At 45.7% G+C, this 27,619-nt stretch overlaps 1 protein-coding gene across 1 annotated transcript in view; it reads left to right on the plus strand.

Annotated features, from left to right (window-relative positions):
- Window positions 1-27,619, plus strand: part of LOC134933397 (leukotriene C4 synthase-like) — a 243,555-nt gene that overhangs the window by 191,934 nt on the left and 24,002 nt on the right. The window contains exon 2 of the mRNA XM_063928543.1: window positions 5,831-5,921. Coding sequence (XP_063784613.1) covers window positions 5,864-5,921 — 58 coding nt within the window. The 5' untranslated portion in view covers window positions 5,831-5,863. The remainder of the gene's footprint in view (window positions 1-5,830; window positions 5,922-27,619) is intronic.

A 27,619-nucleotide genomic window follows, 5' to 3' on the forward strand; every position in this document is an offset into this window, starting at 1 on the left:
CAGGACCCACTAGCCCTTTGGAGAGACAGAGGGAGAGTTTGCCAGCACACACCAAAAACGCTATAATTATATAGGGACAACCTTATATAAGTGTTTTCCCTTATAGCATTTTTTTTATATATTTCTAACGCCAAATTAGTGCCCCCCCTCTCTGTTTTAACCCTGTTTCTGTAGTGCAGTGCAGGGGAGAGCCTGGGAGCCTTCCCTCCAGCCTTTCTGTGAGGGAAAATGGCGCTGTGTGCTGAGGAGATAGGCCCCGCCCCTTTTTCGGCGGCCTCGTCTCCCGCTCTTAACGGATTCTGGCAGGGGTTAAATATCTCCATATAGCCTCCGGAGGCTATATGTGAGGTATTTTTAGCCAAAATAGGTATTCATTTGCCTCCCAGGGCGCCCCCCTCCCAGCGCTCTGCACCCTCAGTGACTGCCGTGTGAAGTGTGCTGAGAGGAAAATGGCGCACAGCTGCAGTGCTGTGCGCTACCTTTAGAAGACTGAGGAGTCTTCTGCCGCCGATTCTGGACCTCTTCTTACTTCAGCATCTGCAAGGGGGCCGGCGGCAAGGCTCCGGTGACCATCCAGGCTGTACCTGTGATCGTCCCTCTGGAGCTGATATCCAGTAGCCAAGAAGCCAATCCATCCTGCACGCAGGTGAGTTCACTTCTTCTCCCCTAAGTCCCTCGTTGCAGTGATCCTGTTGCCAGCAGGACTCACTGTAAAATAAAAAACCTAAGCTAAACTTTTCTAAGCAGCTCTTTAGGAGAGCCACCTAGATTGCACCCTTCTCGGCCGGGCACAAAAATCTAACTGGCTTGGAGGAGGGTCATAGGGGGAGGAGCCAGTGCACACCACCTGATCCTAAAGCTTTACTTTTTGTGCCCTGTCTCCTGCGGAGCCGCTATTCCCCATGGTCCTTTCAGGAACCCCAGCATCCACTAGGACGATAGAGAAATTAATAATACAGAATAATATAGATATATGTCTCATAATACTGCTGTCTATCTGATGTTTTACCACTCTAACTCTATAAAAATTCATGTTTATATTTAATTGGTTTAGTATAAAATCCGGGATAAATCCATAGAGTCCCAATTTCCAATATATAAACGTCAGATTCCTGGATCACAGTGTTCATGATTCCCATATGTTATCCTCATCATGTGACCACACACCAATGCGCTCACTTCCTGTTTATCCTTATATCCATGGAGACCGCATGTCCCACGCTTCTTTGTTACTTGTAATTCAGACGGGGGCGTGAAGAACAGGAACCAGCGTCATCAGTTTTCCGGCTACTTCCGGTGTTTGGAACGCACCAGGAAGTGTCTCATGTCCACTGTGAACCGCACAGCGGCGAAGTCCTCAGCACAACCGGACATATGTAAAGAAACAGGGATACATATTAATACCATCAACTTTCAAGAAATCACTTATATGTGTGCATATTCTTATCATGTTATAATGCATATATCGACCTTTAGAATCTAATATGTACAGTACATTATGAGACACTCAATACTGCTTTTAAAGTTTTCAGATCCGTGTTCTAGAAATTTTGAAATGTGCCATACAAACAGGTAAGTATATAACAGGCATATAGTTAAATTCCTATACCATACTGTGGAGTCCACATGTGGCTGTTTTCAGCCACTCAATCCCATTCTAAGGTCCATGGTTTGTATCAAGTGCCAACAACATAAGGGGACACAGTGATCTATAAAAGATTGTTATATGCCCTCACTAACCGTAATAGTTACTGTTATCAAATTCGGATAGGTTGAAACATAACTGGAGGTATTTCCTATCTATTCTGAGCCGCACAATTCTCATCCCGAACAGACATACATAAAGAAACAGGGATATATGTAACATCATCTCACTTTATTGTAAGCCGCTTAAGTATATACGTTTTAATTATAGTTATATTACATACATTGACCTGTTAAGGTCTAATGTATACGGTACTTCTGAAAGCATTAATAGGTTGGTGACAGGCATATTATCAAATAGTTATACTATACTGTGGAATCCACATGTGGCTGTAGCACCGCTACTAAATTCCTAATCATCATGTCTAAACCACATGAAGAGACCCAATGATGGAACCAGGATTCTAGCATGTTCCCAATGACCATAATTGTTTTTGCATTACAAAAACCATTTGGTTTCAAACTCTACGTTAAGGCCATTTTGATGCAAGGTTTTTAGTTTGTAGATCTTAGATCGTCTTAATATACAATTAACATTTGACATAAGCGAGGTGGAGGTCAACTTTTTTGCGGACATAAAACACTTCCTGGTGCGTTCCAAACACCGGAAAACTGATGACGCTGGTTCCTGTTCTTCACGCCCCTGTCTGAATTACAAGTAACAAAGAAGCGAGGGACGTGCGGTCTCCATGGATATAAGGATAAACAGGAAGTGAGCGCATTGGTGTGTGGTCACATGATGAGGATAACATGGGAATCATGGACACTGTGATCCAGGAATCTGACGTTTATATATTGGAAATTGGGACTCTATGGATTTATCCCGGATTTTATACTGAACCAATTAAATATAAACATTAATTTTTATAGAGTTAGAGTGGTTAAACATCAGATAGACAGCAGTATTATGAGACATCTATATTATTCTGTATTATGAATTTTTATGTGATATGTGTAGGATTTATTATGATTTGAAGGAAGTGACATTCTGTTGGCTATTGGGGGCATGTGATAATGCCCAGAGGTATATAAGGACCAAGGGGGTCACTTTCACTTTACACCCTGAGGAAGGATTATATCTGAATTGCGTTGGTGCTATCACAAGAGGACCCTAGACTGGACCACACCACCGATACCGATATCCACTTTAGGGGTAGAGTTTATTTTTTCACCCCATATCGTTTGGTAATATTCCCCTATTCCATCTAAGGGGAACAGGTGGAAGTGGCCTCGTTGGTATAAATCAGGGTGCCTCCTGATTTTCTTTTTCTTTTATTGTGTTTTTACTGTGTTTTTATGTTTCACAAAGTGTTTGTGAAAATAAATGTTTTTTTAAAAAAAAGAAGAAAGAAAAGAACTATTTTATTTGCTGTTCTATACCACATTGTTTGGAGCCGTTTCTGGATGTGACACAGGAGGGCAACATATGAATAAGGACCCCCAATATACCTTGCAGTGAACATAGGGCTTATTATAAAGGTAAGTCAAGTTCTGATGGGTTATAAGTTGTGAGTCCTGAGGTACACCATCTGGATACATGAAGTTTTAAAAGATACCTTTACGGGAACGCATTTTATTTAAAGCAGGTCAGTTTTCCAGTGGCACCATTTAGAATATACAGAGAAACTCTCCTATTAATGGACGTATTTTCTCTTTGAGGACCACGGAGGCATATGGATCTGAACTCTATATAGCAGCGCTTGGAGATCGCCTTTCTGTTTAGTATCGTGTCTAGAAAGAAGTTGTGCTCTTTTGGGCGAGTGCCGAGCTCTAGCTAGGGCGCAAGTTACTATTTCTTTTTTGTTGGATTTGTCATTTATTGGCATTATCTAGAAAGCCACTGAAAATTCATTTACCGCTAGATAGGCCCTGGCGTCTTAGGAGAGCCACTCTGTCTGAGACAGCATAGGGTCTAAGGTCCAATGTGCGCCTGATGTTTTCTCTTTTATATGCAGATGTGAGGTGATGGCAGTTAGTGTCTCAATGCAACTGCCTGCATCTCTAATGGGTCCTACACATTTACCGATTACACTGAAAGATATGAACGATCTCGTTCATTAATGAATGAGATATCGTTCATCTTTCAGTGTGTAGGCACCAACGATGAACGATGCGCGGCCCCGCGCTCGTTCATCGTTGGCGCCGGCTCGTTGATGCTTGCAAGCCAACATGGACAATATTGTCCTTATTAGCATGCAGGGCTATGGTGATGGGGGGAGTGAAGAAACTTTACTCCCCCCACCGCATGATCAGCCATCGGTCACCTTGAATCAGGCCATATACATTGATGATCTCCTAACTAGTCATGGAATTGATGAGGAAGCTGATACTTTGTCCAGTTGTTACATTCCAATACCTGGAATTTATGGTTCACTTTTAAAAGTGATCATTAAAAAATTGGATATTTGAATTTATTACTAGACAGGAAACAATACATTAAGCAGTTACACTTTCTTTAAGAGTGTGGGTGCTAACAGTTTGTATAGTTGCCATTATCCTCCTTCCTTAAGGATGTGTGGGAACTGTAGCTCCACTGAGACTTACGGGTATATTCAATTGGTGTTGAAAACTGCCGTCTGTCGAAAAGACGGCTGTTTTCGACTTTTTAAGGTCGAATCGTGGGGCGGAATAGCTGCCGATCCACGTGCCTGTGTCGAAAATGGGGCCAAAGCCTGTCGGTTTTGGCCCCCTTTTCGTCCATCTCAGTTCGACTTTAAAAAAAGTCGAAACAGATGGGGACAGCAGCGCCGGAGACGGGGAGAGCCAAGGCGGGGACGGGGTGAGCAGTGCTGGTGGACAGCTGCCGCTCACAGCAGCGTCCACCCGGCTCCAGCAAGCGAGACCTCGCTTGCTGGAGCCGGGTGGACGCTGTCTTGATAGGCGGCTGTGACAGGGGGGACGGAGCGGCGGCTGTGAGAAAGGAAGGACGGGGAGAGCAGCGCTATAGCAGCGGCTATATATCCCTGTCTGCCCGCGGCTCCCCCCCCCCCCCCGCAATTCACAATTCAACTTTTGTAAAAGTCGAAATGAGATGTCCATTGAATAGGCCAAGTCGGATCCATTACGACAAATGAATGTCGGAATGGATCCGACTCCAATTGAATATACCCCTTAAGCTGGCCATACATCAAGATGTCCCACATCCGATGTGAGTCATATCACAATTTCCCTTCAACCTCCCCAGAAGCTCCCTTGCAGTTCCGGCCTCACGAGTGTCTCATGATCGATCGTGTGCCTCACAAATAATAGAAGTCCAGGGAAATGCCACTCAAAACCATATGATGCATCGCATGTGCATAAAACATGGTACGATGTGCATATTATTACAACGGATAATATGGGCTGCACGTATGAATTAAGGATGTGACGGTCGACCCGCGGGACTGTGCATTGCATCGTAATCATACACAAAACATGCACAATGTGCACATGAGGCAGCAAAATCTTACATTCGTACGAGATAACGACAAAGTGTATGTCCAGCATTACATTTAACAATCACAAGTGTTGAAAGACAGATTCGTGGAAAGAGGATGCTCCCAATCATTTACACAGAAGTCCTATGAAAATCCTCTTATTACAGATAGACCTAGTCTGCTTTATTATTGTAAGAAGGCTACAAAAGATAGAAATAATGATTGGAAAAGCACTTTTGTTACTAGGTTTTATCACAGTACCCCATCTTTGGACCAACTCTTCCTCCCTGGCCCCAAATAGTTTCCAAAAAAAAAACTTTTAAAAATTATACAAATACTGAGATTTCTTGTTAAGGAAGGAGGAAAATAAACTACTGAAATGCCAATGTAGCCGACATGGGGGTAAATTTACTAAGGTGGGAGATTTTTAGAACTGGTGATGTTGCCCATGGCAACCAATCAGATTCTACTTACCATTTATCTAGCTGCTTCTAGCAGATAATAGATATAATCTGATTGGTTGCTATGGGCAACATCACCAGTTCCAAAAATCTCCCACCTTAGTAAATTTACCCCATGCTCATAATGTGAAAGGTGCTATACTATGACAAATGTATTCTATGTTGAGTTATTGATTTCATTGAATGCCTGCTGTGAATATACATGTACATACTGTATTCCTATATAACGTTTACTGTTTACCACTGCAGGATACTGACTGAGGGCTGTCTCTTCTGCCTGTCATGCTACACAATATTGTCTTGTTGGGTGTCGTCACCTTGCTCGGGGTTCTGGAACAAGGTACAGATTATTATTAGGTTTATGGAATATAATGAGTTTTATTGCCTTACACATATTAGCTATCATGTGATATTATGGGGCAGATGTATTAAGCCTGGAGAAGTGATAAAGCAGTGATAAGTGGAAAGTGATAACGAACTAGCCAGTCAGCTCCTAACTGTCATTTTACACTTTGGAGATGATTGGCTGGTGCGTTATCAGCTTGCATTTATCACTGCTTTATCACTTCTTCAGGCTTAATATATCTGCCCCTATGTGTGCTACTGTATGTGAAAAGTACATGTTTTATATGATTAATATTTTTGTCAGTGTACCTATTTTTATTAAGCCATTCCTTTCTTTCTCTAAAACATTTTTTTATTCATGGATTAGTAAAGTCTTTGAAGACTAGTGCAGAAGTTTTTAGTAAAGGAATAGTAATTACTTTGTGGTTCTAGATTTGACCATGTAGGTTGCAGTGTTGTTGTTATAGGAAAGAATGTTCATTTATCTTGACAAAGTTATTACTCATATACTGTATGTTAGAAGGTGTTCCCTGCACACACGGAACATAGGGGTCGAAGTAAAAAACAAAGCTGAAAATCATCACAAAAAAGTATATCAGCATATCTACATATATAGCAGGAGCGGTTCTTGGTGCGGGCAAGCAGTCACCCCGCAGGCACTCCACTCCCTGGCTGCAGCAGACGCCGTGGGCTGTGTGGGCGTCCGCTGCAGCCGGCTCCAGTGACAGACACTAGAGGTCATTATTGACCTCTAGTGTCTGTGCAGCGCTGCTATGGGAGAGACGTCATGACGTCTCTCTCATAGAGAGGAGCTGCGGGAGGCCAGACAGAGCAGCAGCAGCAGCAGCGGTCGGGAAGCAGGAGCGAGCCAGTGGTAAGTATTGTTTGTTTGTTTTCGTGTGTGTTTGTAATCGGATACTAAGGGGCACAGCAACGGGGCACAACTACTGGGGGCAAAGCAACAGGGGGCACAACTACTGGGGGCAAAGCAACAGGGGGCACAACCGCTGGGGCAAATCTACTGGGGGCATAGCTACAGGGTGCACAACTACTGGGGGCACAGCGACAGTGGGCACAACTACTGGGGGCAAAGCAACAGGGGGCACAACTACTGGGGCAAATCTACTGGGGGCATAGCTATAGGTGGCACAACTACTGGGGCACAGCTAAAGGGGGCAAATCAACTGGGGGCACAACTACTTGGGGCAAATCTGGGGCACAGCTACTGGGGGCATAACTGGCCACGCCCCTCCCCTATGAAGCCACGCCCCTATTTTTGCCACGCACCCCTGGCGCGCACTATCTATTTTGCCGCGGTGGTTGGGGGGCGCCCAGCGTAAACTATCGCACTGGGCGCCACAAGGTGTAGAACCAGCCCTGATATATAGACAGGGCTGGCAATAGAAATCTTGGGGCCCCATACAGTGATATCACTGGAGCGCACCCCTCAGATGATATATAGCGCAATGGAATTTGCCCTCTATAATAAACTGTTAAAATAAATATATTTATATATTTACTTATACAAATATATAATATGTATATCTCTCCTTCCTCCCCACACACATCACAGTCTGCGTCTCCCTCTCTCCTTCCTCCCACGCAACCCACAGTCTGTCTCTCCCCAATGACTCCATGCTGCATTCCCAGCTCTCCCATCCCAAAGGCCTGTATCCTCTCACCAATCCACTCTTACCCCCGGGGAGCGACTCACTTGTGCTGCAATCCCCAGATCCAAACAGCGCACAGCAGACCCTACCAGAAGAGGCCAGTGCAGGTCACGGGAATCCCGGCCAGCGGAGCTGCTGCCATGTCCCGTAACTGCCTGCAACAGGGCAGAACCCGGAAGCGAATACGCACACTCGGTCTGCACAGTCACTGTGTGTGAGAGGCTCCTGTCACTCTGAGGCTGTGGCCACACCTCCTATAGCTCGCTGCCCTATTTGGACAAGACAGCTCACATCCCTGCCAGGTACTTATCAGCCAGGGACGTGCAGTCAGGGGAGGCAGGGGAGGCAGTGCCTCCCCTGTCTTTAATGATTAAAATAATATAAAGAAAATACTTATGACACATATTCTGTGTCATAAGTAATTTCTTTATATTAACCTATCCATTTCCGTGATTAAAAGTAGTTTGGGAGGCACTTATAGCAGTGCCTCCCGTTTATAATAGGTACAGGTTAAAGCTGGGGTGGCGGGGCAAAGCGCTGGGCTGAAAAAGCCCATTGAAACCAGAGGGAAAAGCGGCACTTCTGCAAGTGCCTCGTTGACAGGGGAAACCCGCCCCTGTCAGCGAGGCAGATGTGATTGGATCCGCTCGTCCAATCACGCAGCGTGGTGAAGCGGAGGCGGCTCCCGGGACCAGCTACTGTAGAGCTGTCACTACAGCAGCGGCAGCCCCGGAGCCAGCGGGACCCGGCGGTTGGTTGGTGCTACTTCACCGGGAGTAGATGGTGCACAGGGGAGAGCTGGCGGCTGTGCGCGCTTCCTTCCCGGTCCTCGCTGTTCTGTACGGGGTGTGCTAGTCGGTGGGAGAGCCATGCCTGCTCTCAGTGATGACATTCCCTTCTGCTTCATCTGGCCCGGGCCGGACTTCTTGCTGGTCAGTCACCCTGGATCATTCAATCTATATATTCTGTCTGCCATTATGTGTAAAAATGGGACACTGTCTGCTGTAATGTGTAAAAAGGGGGACTGTCTGCTGTAATGTGTAAAAAGGGGGACTGTCTGCTGTAATATGTATGGCATTAGAGGGGGAGACTTGGATCAAGAATTATTAAAATTCGAGACGAAAATGATTTTTCTTTTAAACAGCATTTGCCCACATGGGATGAATGAATCCAATAGCTATGTCCCCTTTCTGAAATAAGTGTAAATATCTAGCCCAATAAGTTCCAATGACAGAGATAATTATTGGCCTGTAACTATCAAACATCTTTGATATTATGTAGCATTGTTAACATCTTTATACGTTGTTCCAATAGCTATTCTCCCCCCTTATGTGAAGGAAATATCTAGCCCATCACTTTCCCATGACAGGGACAACCACCGATCTTTATTCACAACTCAAATTCTTTCCTCACATGTCACTTTATTTTTATCAATATTCTCAACCTGCTATTTTATTAATATGTACGGATACACACAAGAGTTTGCACTTACACTTTTTCTTCACACAGTTTTATAACAATCTGGGTTGTGCCAGCATTTGATGTTCATCACTGGTCCTCACTTTTGTTTTGTTTTTTCACATTAAGTATCTTGTTACTATCCCATTAAAACTGAGATGTATTGATGCCTCAGTATACACTACTGTCCTCAAAAGTATTCACTCACCGTATCACTTTCTAGTGAGGGTATCAAAATTTAGCACTTATCTGTAACACTTTGTAGTACACTATAGGAACTAATGTATAGGTGTAGAGTTTATCCTTGTCCCTTAACAAATGAAATTACAAAGAGAACGGATATTATATGGGTTATATTCTGGAAATTATGATCCCCCTAGAGGACTACTTGACTCATGATAAGATGGAATATAGTATAGATACTTACCTCAATTCTGACATCGGATGGAAACATTGGGGTAAATTTACTAAGGTGGGAGATTTTTAGAACTGGTGATGTTGCCCATGGCAACCAATCAGATTCTACTTACCATTTATCTAGCTGCTTCTAGCAGATAAAACATATAATCTGATTGGTTGCTATGGGCAACATCACCAGTTCTAAAAATCTCCCATCTTAGTAAATTTACCCCATTGAATTTATATTCAATACTACATAGCCAGAAAATAGATATCTGTGAGTGTAGTAAATTAACTGATAGAATTACTAGGACATTCATTTCCAGATATACCTTCAGTGATAATTAATTGGATATAGATAGTGGCAACAATTGGGATGAGAACTGACACCAGTATAAACAGTCAGGATAACCACTCTCCATATACCATTTATACACCCCTTATTTTTCACACTTACCACACTTTTCATTTATACTCCCTTTTTTATTCACTATTGTAAAATAAGATTTTACTCACCGGTAAATCTATTTCTCGTAGTCCGTAGTGGATGCTGGGAACTCCGAAAGGACCATGGGGAATAGCGGCTCCGCAGGAGACTGGGCACAACTAAAGAAAGCTTTTAGGTCACCTGGTGTGCACTGGCTCCTCCCACTATGACCCTCCTCCAAGCCTCAGTTAGCACACTGTGCCCGGACGAGCTGACATAATAAGGAAGGATTTTGAATCCCGGGTAAGACTCCTACCAGCCACACCAATCACACCGTATAACTCGTGATACTATACCCAGTTTAACAGTATGAAAACAACTGAACCTCTCAACAGATGGCTCAACAATAACCCTTTAGTTAACAATAACTATGTACAAGTATTGCAGACAATCCGCACTTGGGATGGGCGCCCAGCATCCACTACGGACTACGAGAAATAGATTTACCGGTGAGTAAAATCTTATTTTCTCTGACGTCCTAGTGGATGCTGGGAACTCCGAAAGGACCATGGGGATTATACCAAAGCTCCCAAACGGGCGGGAGAGTGCGGATGACTCTGCAGCACCGAATGAGAGAACTCAAGGTCCTCCTCAGCCAGGGTATCACATTTGTAGAATTTTGCAAACGTGTTTGCCCCTGACCAAGTAGCAGCTCGGCAAAGTTGTAAAGCCGAGACCCCTCGGGCAGCCGCCCAAGATGAGCCCACCTTCCTTGTGGAATGGGCTTTTACTGATTTAGGATGCTGCAGTCCAGCCGCAGAATGCGCCAGCTGAATTGTGCTTCAAATCCAGCGAGCAATAGTCTGCTTAGAAGCAGGAGCACCCAGTTTGTTGGGTGCATACAGGATAAATAGCGAGTAAGTTTTCCTGACTCTAGCCATCCTGGAAACATAAATTTTCAAGGCCCTGACTACGTCCAGTAACTTGGAATCCTCCAAGTCCCTAGTAGCCGCAGGCACCACAATAGGTTGGTTCAAGTGAAAAGCTGATACCACCTTAGGGAGAAACTGGGGACGAGTCCTCAATTCCGCCCTATCCATATGGAAAATCAGATAAGGGCTTTTACATGACAAAGCTGCCAATTCTGACACACGCCTGGCTGAAGCCAAGGCCAATAACATGACCACTTTCCACGTGAGATATTTTAGATCCACGGTTTTAAGTGGCTCAAACCAATGTGATTTTAAGAAACTCAACACCACGTTGAGATCCCAAGGTGCCACTGGAGGCACAAACGGGGGCTGAATATGCAGCACTCCTTTCACAAACGTCTGAACTTCAGGTAGTGAAGCTAGTTCTTTCTGGAAGAAAATCGACAGAGCCGAGATCTGTACCTTAATGGAGCCTAATTTCAGGCCCATAGTCACTCGTGCTTGTAGGAAATGCAGAAATCGACCTAGTTGAAATTCCTCTGTTGGGGCCTTTTTGGCCTCACACCAAGCAACATATTTCCGCCATATGCGGTGATAATGCTTTGCAGTTACATCTTTCCTGGCTTTAATCAGCGTAGGAATGACTTCCTCCGGAATGCCCCTTTCCTTCAGGATCCGGCGTTCAACCGCCATGCCGTCAAACGCAGCCGCGGTAAGTCTTGGAACAGACAGGGCCCCTGCTGCAGCAGGTCCTGTCTGAGCGGCAGAGGCCATGGGTCCTCTGAGATCATCTCTTGAAGTTCCGGGTACCACGCTCGTCTTGGCCAATCCGGAACCACGAGTATTGTTCTTACTCCTCGTTTTCTTATTATTCTCAGTACCCTTGGTATGAGAGGCAGAGGAGGGAACACATAAACTGACTGGTACACCCACGGTGTCACTAGAGCGTCCACAGCTATCGCCTGAGGGTCCCTTGACCTGGCGCAATATCTCTCTTGTTTTTTGTTTAGGCAGGACGCCATCATGTCCACCTGTGGCCGTTCCCATTGATTTACAATCAGCGTGAAGACTTCTGGATGAAGTCCCCACTCTCCCGGGTGGAGGTCTTGCCTGCTGAGAAAGTCTGCTTCCCAGTTGTCCACTCCCGGAATGAACACTGCTGACAGTGCTAGTACGTGATTTTTTGCCCATCGGAGAATCCTTGTGGCTTCTGCCATTGCCAACCTGCTTCTTGTGCCGCCCTGTCGATTTACATGGGCGACTGCCGTGATGTTGTCTGACTGGATCAGTACCGGCCGGTGTAGCAGCAGGGATTTTGCCTGACTTAGGGCATTGTAAATGGCCCTTAGTTCCAGAATATTTATGTGTAGGGAAGTCTCCTGACTCGACCATAGTCCTTGGAAGTTTCTTCCCTGTGTGACTGCCCCCCAGCCTCGAAGGCTGGCATCCGTGGTCACCAGGACCCAGTCCTGTATGCCGAAACTGCGGCCCTCTAGAAGATGAGCACTCTGCAGCCACCACAGCAGAGACACCCTGGTTCTTGGAGACAGGGTTATTAGGCGATGCATCTGAAGATGCGATCCGGACCATTGGTCCAACAGGTCCCACTGAAAGATTCTGGCATGGAACCTGCCGAAAGGAATTGCTTCGTAAGAAGCCACCATCTTTCCCAGGATCCGCGTGCAGTGATGCACCGATACCTGTTTTGGTTTCAGGAGGTCTCTGACTAGAGATGACAGCTCCTTGGCTTTCTCCTCCGGGAGAAACACTTTTTTCTGGACTGTATCCAGAATCATACCCAGGAACAGTAGACGTGTCGTCGGAACCAGCTGTGATTTTGGAATATTCAGAATCCAACCGTGCTGGTGTAGCACCTCCTGAGCTAGTGCTACTCCCACCAACAACTGCTCCTTGGACCTCGCCTTTATTAGGAGATCGTCCAAGTACGGGATAATTAAAACTCCCTTTCTTCGAAGGAGTATCATCATTTCCGCCATTACCTTGGTAAACACCCTCGGTGCCGTGGAGAGTCCAAACGGCAGCGTCTGGAATTGGTAATGGCAATCCTGTACCACAAATCTGAGGTACTCCTGGTGAGGATAGTAAATGGGGACATGCAGGTAAGCATCCTTGATGTCCAGGGATACCATGTAATCCCCCTCGTCCAGGCTTGCAATAACCGCCCTGAGCGATTCCATCTTGAACTTTAATTTTTTTATGTATGTGTTCAAGGATTTCAAATTTAAAATGGGTCTCACCGAACCGTCCGGTTTCGGTACCACAAACAGTGTGGAATAGTAACCCCGTCCTTGTTGAAGTAGGGGCACCTTGATTATCACCTGCTGGGAATACAGCTTGTGAATTGCCGCTAGCACAGCCTCCCTGTCTGAAGGAGTAATCGGCAAGGCAGATTTTAGGAACCGGTGGGGTGGAAACGCCTCGAATTCCAGTTTGTACCCTTGAGATACTATTTGCAGGATCCAGGGATCCACCTGTGAGCGAGCCCACTGATCGCTGAAATTTTTGAGGCGGCCCCCCACCGTACCTGGCTCCGCCTGTGGAGCCCCACCGTCATGCGGCGGACTTGGAAGAAGCGGGGGAGGACTTTTGCTCCTGGGAACCTGCTGTTTGTTGCAGCCTTTTTCCCCTACCTCTGCCTCTGGACAGAAAGGACCCGCCTTTTCCACGCCTGTTTTTCTGAGTCCGAAAGGACTGTACCTGATAAAACGGCGCCTTTTTAGGCTGTGAGGGAACATGGGGTAAAAATGCTGACTTCCCAGCAGTTGCTGTGGAAACTAGGTCCGAGAGACCATCCCCAAATAACTCCTCACCCTTATAAGGCAAAACTTCCATGTGTGTCAATATTTTCTGACAGGGAATCTGACCACGCAGCGGCAGCACTGCGCATCCATGCTGACGCAATAGCTGATCTAAGTATAATGCCTGAGTGTGTATATACAGACTTCAGGATCGCCTCCTGCTTTCTATCAGCAGGTTCCTTGAGGGCGGCCGTATCCGGAGACGGTAGTGCCACCTTTTTAGACAAACGTGTGAGCGCTTTATCCACCCTAGGGGGTGTCTCCCAACGTGACCTATCCTCTGGCGGGAAAGGGAACGCCATTAGTAACTTCTTAGAGATTACCAATCTTTTATCAGGGAAAGCCCACGCTTCTTCACACACTTCATTTAATTCTTCTGATGGGGGAAAAACTACGAGTAGTTTTTTCTCCCCAAACATAATACCCTTTTTAGTGGTACCTGGGTTTATATCAGAAATTTGTAACACCTCTTTCATTGCTTCAATCATGCAACGAATGGCCTTAGTGGACATTAGACTAGACTCATCGTTGTCGACACTGGTGTCAGTATCCGTGTCGACATCCGCGTCTGCCATCTGAGGTAGCAGGCGTTTTAGAGCCCCCGATGGCCTTTGAGACGCCTGGACAGGCACGAGCTGAGAAGCCGGCTGTTCCGCATTTGGCATGTCGTCAAATTTTTTGTGTAAGGAGTCGACACGTGCATGCAATTCCTTCCATAAGTCCATCCACTCAAGTGTCTGCCCCGCAGGGGGTGACATCCCTTCTATAAGCATCTGCTCCGCCTCCACATCATTATCCTCATCAAACATGTCGACACAGCCGTACCGACACACCGCACACACACAGGGAATGCTCTAAGAGAGGACAGGACCCCACAAAAGCCCTTTGGGGAGACAGAGTGAGAGTATGCCAGCACACACCAGAGCGCTATATAATACAGGGACTAACTGGATTATGTCCCCTATAGCTGCTGTTATATATACTGCGCCTAAATTTAGTGCCCCCCCCCTCTCTTTTTTACCCTTTTCTGTAGTGTAGACTGCAGGGGAGAGCCAGGGAGCTTCCTCCCAGCGGAGCTGTGAGGGAGAAATGGCGCCAGTGTGCTGAAGGAGATAGCTCCGCCCCTTTTTCGCGGACTTTTCTCCCGCTTTTTTATGGATTCTGGCAGGGGTAATTATCACATATATAGCCTCTGGGGCTATATATTGTGGTATTTTTGCCAGCCAAGGTGTTTTTATTGCTGCTCAGGGCGCCCCCCCCTAGCGCCCTGCACCCTCAGTGACCGGAGTGTGAAGTGTGTATGAGGAGCAATGGCGCACAGCTGCAGTGCTGTGCGCTACCTTGGTGAAGACTGATGTCTTCTGCCGCCGATTTTCCGGACCTCTTCTTGCTTCTGGCTCTATAAGGGGGACGGCGGCGCGGCTCCGGGACCGAACACCAAGGCCAGTTCCATGCGGTCGATCCCTCTGGAGCTAATGGTGTCCAGTAGCCTAAGAAGCCCAAGCTAGCTGCAAGCAGGTAGGTTCGCTTCTTCTCCCCTTAGTCCCTCGCTGCAGTGAGCCTGTTGCCAGCAGGTCTCACTGTAAAATAAAAAACCTAATTATATACTTTCTTTTTAGAAGCTCAGGAGAGCCCCTAGTGTGCATCCAACCTCGGCCGGGCACAAAATCTAACTGAGGCTTGGAGGAGGGTCATAGTGGGAGGAGCCAGTGCACACCAGGTGACCTAAAAGCTTTCTTTAGTTATGCCCAGTCTCCTGCGGAGCCGCTATTCCCCGTGGTCCTTTCGGAGTTCCCAGCATCCACTAGGACGTCAGAGAAATATTTTAATAATTTTGATTTTCCTTCTTATGAGAAAGCAATTTGTGTAGATATAGAGCTATAAAGAGACATTTAATGAATCCAGAATAGCACTGTACTGACTGTTAATTGATGATGGACATTACAATGGGAGATATAGCTCAGATGTTAGGAATACATGCTTCAGGCCACATATAGGATAGAACTTTATGTTATCTTACTGACCCTGTGATCTGCATATGTATCCATATTTTGATTGGAACAGACACATGGGCATCAGAACCTATTGGATGTAATAGGACTATGGATACATTGAACAGTGCGGGGATAACATAGCGTGGCAAACGGAATTAATGAGTATGATGTTGCCGGTAATTATTAAGTTTGTTTAAGGTATACATATACCGGGGTGCGGTGAGGAGAAATCCCCGTCCTGTGGATATTAAATATGTTACTCCTTGATCGAGATTTGCGGGCCGTGATTGGAGGAAAATATCACGTGACCGCGACCTATTGGCCGGCGGCCGCACGTGATCCGCCAAGACTTATGAGACAGAGATAGGCTGGCGGCCGCACATGACTTAGAATGATGCGATGATTGGTCTATGCAAATCTGATTTATTCACGTCCAGGAAAGGCGCTCGTGTTGCTCTCTGACGAAGCTGCCTGTTAGTGCAGTGAAACACGCGTGTAGGGCACAGCGTGCCTGTGTGGGCTTAATATAAAATGTTATATAAAAAACAAATGTGTTAATATTTATATCACCATGGCTGTTAGAGTTAATCATTAGAGAGGCTATACTAGACTGTCCAGAATAGACACTAATGCAGGAGGATAAGATAATATTAGAATCTGCAACAAAGTATCTTCTCGGCCTTTTGGCTAAGATCAAGTGTAGTACCTGCTCGAGGGAAACACAGGGTGGAGTACCTGTTCTTACACTAGGAGCGTGAGAGGTTCCTAGATGTGGAATGGAGAAACACCTTGTGGAGTACCAGGCTGGGGTGTGGCAAGGCCCCTGGTCGAGAGTGGAGAAAAACTGGGCTGAATATTCCTACCTCGTATCGGATAGTGGAACCTTTACGTTGATTAGGAACAGCCTGGTCTAGTATCTACTCTCGTACTGGGGGTTGACCCTGGCTGAGCGGGTATGAAACTTGGTCTGGCTGAGAGACGGGGAGCGGCTCGAAGCTCGAGGTGACACATGCCCCTAGGGCGACCTAGGGGTGCCTTAACTTGCACTGGTGCAGGCGCCTTGCACTTTAATGGCACGAGCACTGTCACTACCCAACTTCTGGCGCACTTTATCCTTTGCCCGGGCCTTTTGGCTAGGGCAAGGACAATTTTTTATACCTCTCCCCGGCCTTCTGGCTGGGGCTTACTTATTTATATATGCACAGCACTTATTTTTGTTTAGTTTGTCACGTACACGTTTTTCATTTTGGGGTTTAGGTGAGACCCTTATGGGCCACCCACTCTCCTACGTTGCTGAGGTCCTCTCCACGGGGGGAGGACCAGACGCAGTTTTCGGTCCCCAGGGGGAAGCTTCGGCCAACCCTGGGGACACACGAGGGTCCCTCTGCGCTTCGGCAAGGGGGGACCCACAGTCCCTTTTTCCCCTCAGTAGGCCTTCTGGCTCTGAGGGGTAGGGGAGTAACGGGGCCCTTCTCCTTTGGGAGAGGGTCCAAGTACCTATGCCCCCAGCACGTTTGGCACAGACACTGGGTGATGGAGCACCGCACCTCGGGCTTCAAGTAAAAAAAAAAAAAAAAAAGTATCTTGGATAACAATTTGTAACAAATGTCTATAACATCACATGCTGACAGCAGCTGATGTCTCTATTACCATGTGCTGATAGCAGCTGATACTTACCAATATTGAACAGCATTTAAGTGGATCTTTACCCATGTTAATAGATTACCAGTATTAGTATATGTGGTGCTTACAATTATATCATTTTGAAGGATTTATTTTAAATGCTTTAGACGTCAGCTGGAATAATTGAGCTATACTATCTTCACATTAAGCTGTTACAATGAGACATCTTGAGGAAATTAGGAGACAGTGCTAGTAGTAACATTTAATATACCATATTGTAACAGACAAGGTGGCAACATTTGGAAACAGATGATAGCTGTATGACTGAACACTAAAATAGTGTAATATAAGAATACCATACTGTAGCCATTATTACAAAGCAATACTTATTGGCAGCTACACTAATTAATGGAATACTAAATTCCTTGATAACATATGGATTGTGGGGATTATATATTTTATCAGTCCCCAAGGGGTATCTAATGCATCGGACACTATCCTACACTGCATGTTTAATCACATAGTGAAATTCATATAAGCTAAAGGGACATAATATATGGGGTTGATATACATCATGATTAGGAGTGCCATCTCCTTGAATAATAGCTTTACATCTTTGAATAAAATAAACAGAGAATGAACTCAAGTTATTGTGACATATTGCAGTTCATAGAACCTATTTAGGTCATATGTGGGTTATTAGAGATTACAATCTGGGATTGCCATATTCCCTTAAAAGACCCACACAGATATGAGGATTGCTATATCCCTTAAGTAAATCTGAATTGTAATATCTAGAACCAAGTTGGATTGGAAATATACGTGGATTACTGGAGATTAAAAATTGGGACTGCTATATCCCTTAAAATAATCCACACGAAGTGGGGACTGCCATATCCCTTGGATGAAGAAAATTATTTCCCTGTTTTCCCCATATATGTGCCCTGATAATTATATGTGCTGTAATCAATGTGGGATAATATATATTTTTGTGCCAAGATTATGCCATAGATCCTGATACCCATTCTTCAGCTGACCTTGATCTAGCAGTATATTATACATAAATATTTTTGGCTACAGTTGGGGCTCATACACTATCCAATTAACTCTCTATTACATTTATATCTACTGACACTCACAGTCCATATATCTGAGAGAAATTCTCAGAGGTTATTTTTGTGGAGTGAACGACGATATATATTAGATAGTATTGACTCTCTGGAATCATTAGCCGGGAGAGTGCTAACTATCATTATCTGCTGAAACAGCCAGTATCTAAACAGAATCATACCTATAATGGATTAAATATTGGTGATTTCTGAATGGGTATAAGAATCCTATAGGTGATATATATAAAACACACAGGACACGCTTTTTAAATTTCTTTATTCACCAGCTCCTATCTTGTAGGTTTCACATATATGTCAGTTTGTTTGATTTTAACTCTTATGTTTCACTGTAGTCTGGGTCAATGAAATTTTACATTTTAATATAAATTTAATAAAGGTTACATTTTATGATTAATTAATTCTTTCTAGTGCGTCAACTATACAGTTTCTTCTTATTTCTCCCCCCAACCCTAGTGCTGTAATATGTAAAAAGGGGGACTGGCTACTGTAATGTGTAAAAAAAGGGCACGCTGTCTGCCGTTATGTGTAAAAAAGGGATGCTGTCTGCCGTTATGTGTAAAAAGGGGATGCTGTCTGCCGTTATGTGTAAAAAGGGGACGCTGTCTGCCGTTATGGGTAAAAAGGGCACGCTGTCTGCCGTTATGTGTAAAAAGGGCACGCTGTCTGCCGTAATGTGTTAAAAAAGGGGACGCTGTCTGCCGTTATGTGTAAAAAGGGGACGCTGTCTGCCGTAATGTGTGAAAAGGGGACGCTGTCTGCCGTTATGTGTGAAAAAAGGAGACGCTGTCTGCCGTAATGTGTAAAAGGGTGACGCTATCTGCAGTAGTGATGAGCGGGTTCAGTTTCTCGGAAACCGAACCCCCCCGAACTTCACCCTTTTTACACGGGTCCGAGCCATACTCGGATTCTCCCGTATGGCTCGGGTAACCCGAGCGCGCCCGAACGTCATCATCCCGCTGTCGGATTCTCGCGAGATTCAGACAGCGGGATGATTCGCGAGATTCGGATTCTATATAAGCAGCCGCGCGTCGCCGCCACTGCTGTACCTACCTCTGTGTCGTCATTAAGTATACTATCCATCTACATTCTATACCTGTGGTGCATTTTAGTTTTGCAGTTTGCTGACACAGTGACCACCAGTATACTATATATAGCAGTACGGTACGGAAGGCCACTGCTGTACCTACCTCTGTGTCGTCATTAAGTATACTATCCATCTACATTCTATACCTGTGGTGCATTTTAGTTTTGCAGTTTGCTGACACAGTGACCACCAGTATACTATATATAGCAGTACGGAAGGCCACTGCTGTACCTACCTCTGTGTCGTCATTAAGTATACTATCCATCTACATTCTATACCTGTGGTGCATTTTAGTTTTGCAGTTTGCTGACACAGTGACCACCAGTATACTATATATAGCAGTACGGTACGGAAGGCCACTGCTGTACCTACCTCTGTGTCGTCATTAAGTATACTATCCATCTACATTCTATACCTGTGGTGCATTTTAGTTTTACAGTTTGCTGACACAGTGACCACCAGTATACTATATATAGCAGTACGGAAGGCCACTGCTGTACCTACCTCTGTGTCGTCATTCATTAAGTATACTATCCATCTACATTCTATACCTGTGGTGCATTTTAGTTTTGCAGTTTGCTGACACAGTGACCACCAGTATACTATATATATACTGGAAGGCCACTGCTGTACCTACCTCTGTGTCGTCATTAAGTATACTATCCATCTACATTCTATACCTGTGGTGCATTTTAGTTTTGCAGTTTGCTGACACAGTGACCACCAGTATATATAGCAGTACGGTACGGAAGGCCACTGCTCTACCTACCTCTGTGTCGTCAAGTATACTATCCATCCATACCTGTGGTGCATTTCAGTTGTGCGCAGTAAATATAGTAGTAGGCCATTGCTATTGATACTGGCATATAATTCCACACATTAAAAAATGGAGAACAAAAATGTGGAGGTTAAAATAGGGAAAGATCAAGATCCACTTCCACCTCGTGCTGAAGCTGCTGCCACTAGTCATGGCTGAGACGATGAAATGCCATCAACGTCGTCTGCCAAGGCCGATGCCCAATGTCATAGTAGAGAGCATGTAAAATCCAAAAAACAAAAGTTCAGTAAAATGACCCAAAAAACAAAATTGAAAGCGTCTGAGGAGAAGGGTAAACTTGCCAATATGCCATTTACGACACGGAGTGGCAAGGAACGGCTGAGGCCCTGGCCTATGTTCATGGCTAGTGGTTCAGCTTCACATGAGGATGGAAGCACTCATCCTCTCGCTAGAAAAATGAAAAGACTTAAGCTGGCAAAAGCACAGCAAAGTACTGTGCGTTCTTCTAAATCACAAATCCCCAAGGAGAGTCCAATTGTGTCGGTTGCGATGCCTGACCTTCCCAACACTGGACGGGAAGAGCTTGCGCCTTCCACCATTTGCACGCCCCCTGCAAGTGCTGGAAGGAGCACCCGCAGTCCAGTTCCTGATAGTCAAATTGAAGATGTCACTGTTGAAGTACACCAGGATGAGGATATGGGTGTTGCTGGCGCTGGGGAGGAAATTGACAAGGAGGATTCTGATGGTGAGGTGGTTTGTTTAAGTCAGGCACCCGGGGAGACACCTGTTGTCTGTGGGACGAATATGGCCATTGACATGCCTGGTCAAAATACAAAAAAAATCACCTCTTCGGTGTGGAATTATTTCAACACAAATGCGTACAACAGGTGTCAAGCCATGTGTTGCCTTTGTCAAGCTGTAATAAGTAGGGGTAAGGACGTTAACCACCTCGGAACATCCTCCCTTATACGTCACCTGCAGCGCATTCATCATAAGTCAGTGACAAGTTCAAAAACTTTGGGTGACAGCAGAAGCAGTCCACTGACCACTAAATCCCTTCCTCTTGTAACCAAGCTCCTGCAAACCACACCACCAACTCCCTCAGTGTCAATTTCCTCCTTACCCAGGAAAGCCAATAGTCCTGCAGGCCATGTCACTGGCAAGTCTGACGAGTCCTCTCCTGCCTGGGATTCCTCCGATGCATCCTTGAGTGTAACGCCTACTGCTGCTGGCGCTGCTGTTGTAGCTGCTGGGAGTCGATTGTCATCCCAGAGGGGAAGTCGGAAGACCACTTGTACTACTTCCAGTAAGCAATTGACTGTCCAACAGTCCTTTGCGAGGAAGATGAAATATCACAGCAGTCATCCTGCTGCAAAGCAGATAACTCAGGCCTTGGCAGCCTGGGCAGTGAGAAACGTGCTTCCGGTATCCACCGTTAATTCAGAGCCAACTAGAGACTTGATTGAGGTACTGTGTCCCCGGTACCAAATACCATCTAGGTTCCATTTCTCTAGGCAGGCGATACCGAAAATGTACACAGACCTCAGAAAAAGACTCACCAGTGTCCTAAAAAATGCAGTTGTACCCAATGTCCATTTAACCACGGACATGTGGACAAGTGGAGCAGGGCAGACTCAGGACTATATGACTGTGACAGCCCACTGGGCAGATGTATTGCCTCCCGCAGCAAGAACAGCAGCGGCGGCACCAGTAGCAGCATCTCGCAAACGCCAACTCGTTCCTAGGCAGGCTACGGTTTGTATCACCGCTTTCCAGAATAGGCACACAGCTGACAACCTCTTACGGAAACTGAGGAAGATCATCGCAGAATGGCTTACCCCAATTGGACTCTCCTAGGGATTTGTGACATCGGACAACGCCACCAATATTGTGCGTGCATTACATCTGGGCAAATTCCAGCACGTCCCATGTTTTGCACATACATTGAATTTGGTGGTGCAGAATTATTTAAAAAACGACAGGGGAGTGCAAGAGATGCTGTCGGTGGCCCGAAGAATTGCGGGCCACTTTCGGCTTTCAGCCACCACGTAGCACCACCAAACAGTCCTGAACCTGCCCTGCCATCATCTGAAGCAAGAGGTGGTAACGAGGTGGAATTCAACCCTCTATATGCTTCAGAGGATGGAGGAGCAGCAAAAGGCCATTCAAGCCTATACATCTGCCCACGATATAGGCAAAGGAGGGGGAATGCACCTGACTCAAGCGCAGTGGAGAATGATTTCAAAGTTGTGCAAGGTTCTGCAACCCTTTGAACTTGCCACACGTGAAGTCAGTTCAGACACTGCCAGCCTGAGTCAGGTCATTCCCCTCATCAGGCTTTTGCAGAAGAAGCTGGAGAGATTGAAAGAGGAGCTAAAACAGAGCGATTCCGCTAGGCATGTGGGACTTGTGGATGGAGCCCTTAATTCGCTTAACCAGGATTCACGGGTGGTCAATCTGTTGAAATCAGAGCACTACATTTTGGCCACCGTGCTCGATCCTAGATTTAAAACCTACGTTGTATCTCTCTTTCCGGCAGACACAAGTCTGCAGAGGTTCAAAGACCTGCTGGTGAGAAAATTGTCAAGTCAAGTGGAACGTGACCCGTCAACATCTCCTCCTTCACATTCTCCCGCAACTGGGGGTGCGAGGAAAAGGCTAAGAATTCCGAGCCCACCCGATGGCGGTGATGCAGGGCAGTCTGGAGTGAGTGCTGACATCTGGTCCGGACTGAAGGACCTGCCAACGATTACTGACATGTCGTCTACTGTCACTTCATATGATTCTCTCACCATTGAAAGAATGGTGGAGGATTATATGAGTGACCGCATCCAAGTAGGCACGTCAGACAGTCCGTACGTATACTGGCAGGAAAAAGAGGCAATTTGGAGGCCCTTGCACAAACTGGCTTTATTCTACCTAAGTTGCCCTCCCTCCAGTGTGTACTCCGAAAGAGTGTTTAGTGCAGCCGCTCACCTTGTCAGCAATCGGCGTACGAGGTTACTTCCAGAAAATGTGGAGAAGATGATGTTCATCAAAATGAATTATAATCAATTCCTCCGTGGAGACATTCACCAGCAGCAATTGACTCCAGAAAGTACACAGGGACCTGAGATGGTGGATTCCAGTGGGGACGAATTAATAATCTGTGAGGAGGGGGATGTACATAGTGAAAGGGGTGAGGAATCGGAGGATGATGATGAGGTGGACATCTTGCCTCTGTAGAGCCAGTTTGTGCAAGTAGAGATTGATTGCTTCTTTTTTTGGTGGGGGCCCAAACCAACCAGTCATTTCAGTCACAGTTGTATGGCAGACCCTGTCGCTGAAATGATGGGTTCGTTAAAGTGTGCATGTCCTGGTTATACAACATAAGGGTGGGTGGGAGGGCTCAAGGACAATTCCATCTTGCACCTCTTTTTTCTTTCATTTTTCTTTGCATCATGTGCTGTTTGGGGACAATTTTTTTGAAGTGCCATCCTGCCTGACACTGCAGTGCCACTCCTAGATGGGCCAGGTGTTTGTGTCGGCCACTTGTGTCGCTTAGCTTAGTCACACAGCGACCTTGGTGCGCCTCTTTTTTTCTTTGCATCATGTGCTGTTTGGGGACAATTTTTTTGAAGTGCCATCCTGCCTGACACTGCAGTGCCACTCCTAGATGGGCCAGGTGTTTGTGTCGGCCACTTGTGTCGCTTAGCTTAGTCACACAGCGACCTTGGTGCGCCTCTTTTTTTCTTTGCATCATGTGCTGTTTGGGGACAATTTTTTTGAAGTGCCATCCTGCCTGACACTGCAGTGCCACTCCTAGATGGGCCATGGTGTTTGTGTCGGCCACTTGTGTCGCTTAGCTTAGTCACACAGCGACCTTGGTGCGCCTCTTTTTTTCTTTGCATCATGTGCTGTTTGGGGACAATTTTTTTGAAGTGCCATCCTGCCTGACACTGCAGTGCCACTCCTAGATGGGCCAGGTGTTTGTGTCGGCCACTTGTGTCGCTTAGCTTAGTCACACAGCGACCTTGGTGCGCCTCTTTTTTTCTTTGCATCATGTGCTGTTTGGGGACAATTTTTTTAAAGTGCCATCCTGCCTGACACTGCAGTGCCACTCCTAGATGGGCCAGGTGTTTGTGTCGGCCACTTGTGTCGCTTAGCTTAGCCATCCAGCGACCTCGGTGCAAATTTTAGGACTAAAAATAATATTGTGAGGTGTGAGGTGTTCAGAATAGACTGGAAACGAGTGGAAATTATGGTTATTGAGGTTAATAAAACTATGGGATCAAAATGACCCCCAAATTCTATGATTTAAGCTGTTTTTTAGGGTTTTTTGTAAAAAACACCCGAATCCAAAACACACCCGAATCCGACATAAAAATTTCGGTGAGGTTTTGCCAAAACGCGTCCGAATCCAAAACACGGCCGCGGAACCGAATCCAAAACCAAAACACAAAACCCGAAAAATGTCCGGTGCACATCACTAATCTGCAGTAATGTGTAAAAAGGGGACGCTGTCTGCCGTAATGTGTAAAAAGGGGAATCTGTCCGCCATAATGTGTAAAAAGGGGATGCTGTCTGCCATTATGTGTAAAAAGGGTAATCTGTCTGCCGTTATGTGTAAAATGGGGATGCTGTCTGCCATTATGTGTAAAAAGGGGAATCTGTCTGCCGTTATGTGTAAAAAGGGGATGCTGTCTGCCGTTATGTGTAAAAAGGGGACGCTGTCTGCCGTTATGTGTAAAAAGGGGACGCTGTCTGCCATTATGTGTAAAAAGGGGCCGCTGTCTGCCGTAATGTGTAAAAAGGGGACGCTGTCTGCCGTTATGTGTAAAAAGGGGATGCTGTCTGCCGTTATGTGTAAAAAGGGGATGCTGTCTGCCATTATGTGTAAAAAGGGGACGCTGTCTGCTGTAATGTGTAAAAAGGAGGACGCTGTCTGCCGTTATGTGTAAAAAGGGGACGCTGTCTGCCGTAATGTGTGAAAAGGGGACGCTGTCTGCTGTAATGTGTAAAAAGGAGGACGCTGTCTGCCGTTATGTGTAAAAAGGGAACGCTGTCTGCCGTAATGTGTAAAAAGGGGACGCTATCTGCAGTAATGTGTAAAAAGGGGACGCTGTCTGCCGTAATGTGTAAAAAGGGGAATCTGTCCGCCGTAAGGTGTAAAAGGGGCTCTACATGGTGTAGTGGCGCTACTGTGCGGCGTAATTTGAATAATGGAGACTACTGTGCACCGTTATATGAATTGGTATTATTTTGTGGCCACACCCCTTCCCCACGAAGCCACGCCTCTATATTTTTTGCGCGCACCTACGGCGCGCACTGCCCGTTTTACATGGAGGTGGGGGGGCTCCAATACCGTTTCTTCCACACAACGCTAAAATGTCTAGTTACGGCACTGTTGCTAGGTATCCATTTCTCTGTCCCTGAGCAGGTCCCCCTCACCAGATCCTCTCCAGGGGTGACATTTTGTCGCACCTGGGCCCACTGCTTGCTAGTTCCGCCACTGGCTGGCATGATTATGTAGGTGTCAGTGATGCACCGGAGGTGCTGATGGGGTTACTATATATCTTACTGCCTCCCCAGCCAATGACCTCACCGCACGTCACTGTTATCAGCATATACTTGAGGGCCCTCTGATCCTTGGGGCCTAGTACAGTTGTCCCCTTTGTACCCCAATGTCGCCGGCCCTGTATATAGAAGCCAAATACCACTGACTGACTCATCACAAAATCTCCAGAACCATGAGGACTAGGAACTTGAAATTTGGACCGTAGCTTTGTTTTGTGACGTAGGCACCCACTAAGAAGGGATTTGTCAAAATTCCACCCCCAAAGGGTTGAAATGTGTACAACGCTCAGGGGCAGAGTGTGAAAGTGGCTGGTGTGGATCTGTGGAGTGACTGCTTCTCCCATGGTCAGTTGTATGTTGCCTGTTCCAGAGTCTGCTCCTCTGACAGACTGGCCATTCTCCAGCCTGAAGGAAAGACTAAAAATTTAGTTTATCAGGAAGTCCATCAAAATTACAATTACACGCACAGTAATACTTCAAATTCCGTAGCGAAGCACCGGTATTCAGCTAGTCACTTATAGGTTACTGCCATATATATTTTATAATGCCGGGACAGGCCTTGCAGTAATGAAACCTGAAGTAACTTCTGTTTGTCATCTTTCACATTTGCAGGCATCATATTTTGGTAGTGTGAAGCACTGTGGGAGAAAGAAAAAAGGGAACGGTTGCTTCCTGCTTTTCTCCATTGCACATAACGCCATCTTCAGATGGTGTTATGTTTGTTTTTTTATACAATAGTTTTGCATTGCCAAAATATACTGTATTGTAATTAGTGATGAGTGGGTTCGGTTCCTCGGAAACCGAACCCCCCCGAACTTCACCCATTTTACACGGGTCCGAGGCATACTCGGATTCTCCCGTATGGCTCGGTTAACCCGAGCGCGCCCGAACGTCATCATCCCTCTGTCGGATTCTCGCGAGATTCGGATTCTATATAAGCAGCCGTGCGTCGCCGCCATTTTCACTCGTGCATTGGAAATGTTAGAAACATAGAAACATAGAATTTGTCGGCAGATAAGAACCACTTGGCCCATCTAGTCTGCCCCTTATTTTTTTTTTTTTTTATATATATATTCTTTTTATCACTAACCTTATTTGATCCTTACTTCTTTGTAAGGATATCCTTATGTCTATCCCATGCATGTTTAAATTGCTCTACTGTCTTAGCCTCTACCACCTCTGATGGGAGGCTATTCCACTTGTCCACTACCCTTTCTGTGAAATAATTTTTCCGCAAATTTCCCCTGAACCTCCCCCCCTCCAGTCTCAGTGCATGTCCTCGTGTCCTATTGCTTCTCTTCATTTGGAGAATGTTTCCCTCCTGGACTTTGTTAAAACCCTTCATATACTTGAAAGTTTCTATCATGTCCCCCCTTTCCCTTCTCTGCTCCAAACTATACATATTGAGATTTCTTAGTCTTTCTGGGTATGTTTTGTGATGTAGGCCATGCACCATTTTAGTTGCCCTCCTTTGTACAGTTTCTAATGTATTAATATCCTTTTGAAGATATGGCCTCCAGAACTGAATACAGTATTCTAGATGAGGCCGTACCAATGACCTATACAGTGGCATTATTACTTCTTTCTTTCTGCTGCTGATTCCTCTCCCAATGCAGCCAAGCATCTGACTAGCCTTCCTCATTGCCTTGTTACATTGCTTACCTGCTTTTAAGTCATCTGAAATAGTGACTCCTAGATCCCTTTCCTCCTCAGTAGTTTCCAGTATAGTGCCATTAATACTGTATTTAGCTTTAGGATTTTTGAGACCCAAGTGCATGATTTTGCATTTTTTGGCATTAAACTGTAATTGCCAGACTCTTGAC

The sequence above is a fragment of the Pseudophryne corroboree genome, chromosome 6 (genome assembly GCF_028390025.1).
Source record: "Pseudophryne corroboree isolate aPseCor3 chromosome 6, aPseCor3.hap2, whole genome shotgun sequence".
Lineage (NCBI taxonomy): Eukaryota > Metazoa > Chordata > Amphibia > Anura > Myobatrachidae > Pseudophryne > Pseudophryne corroboree.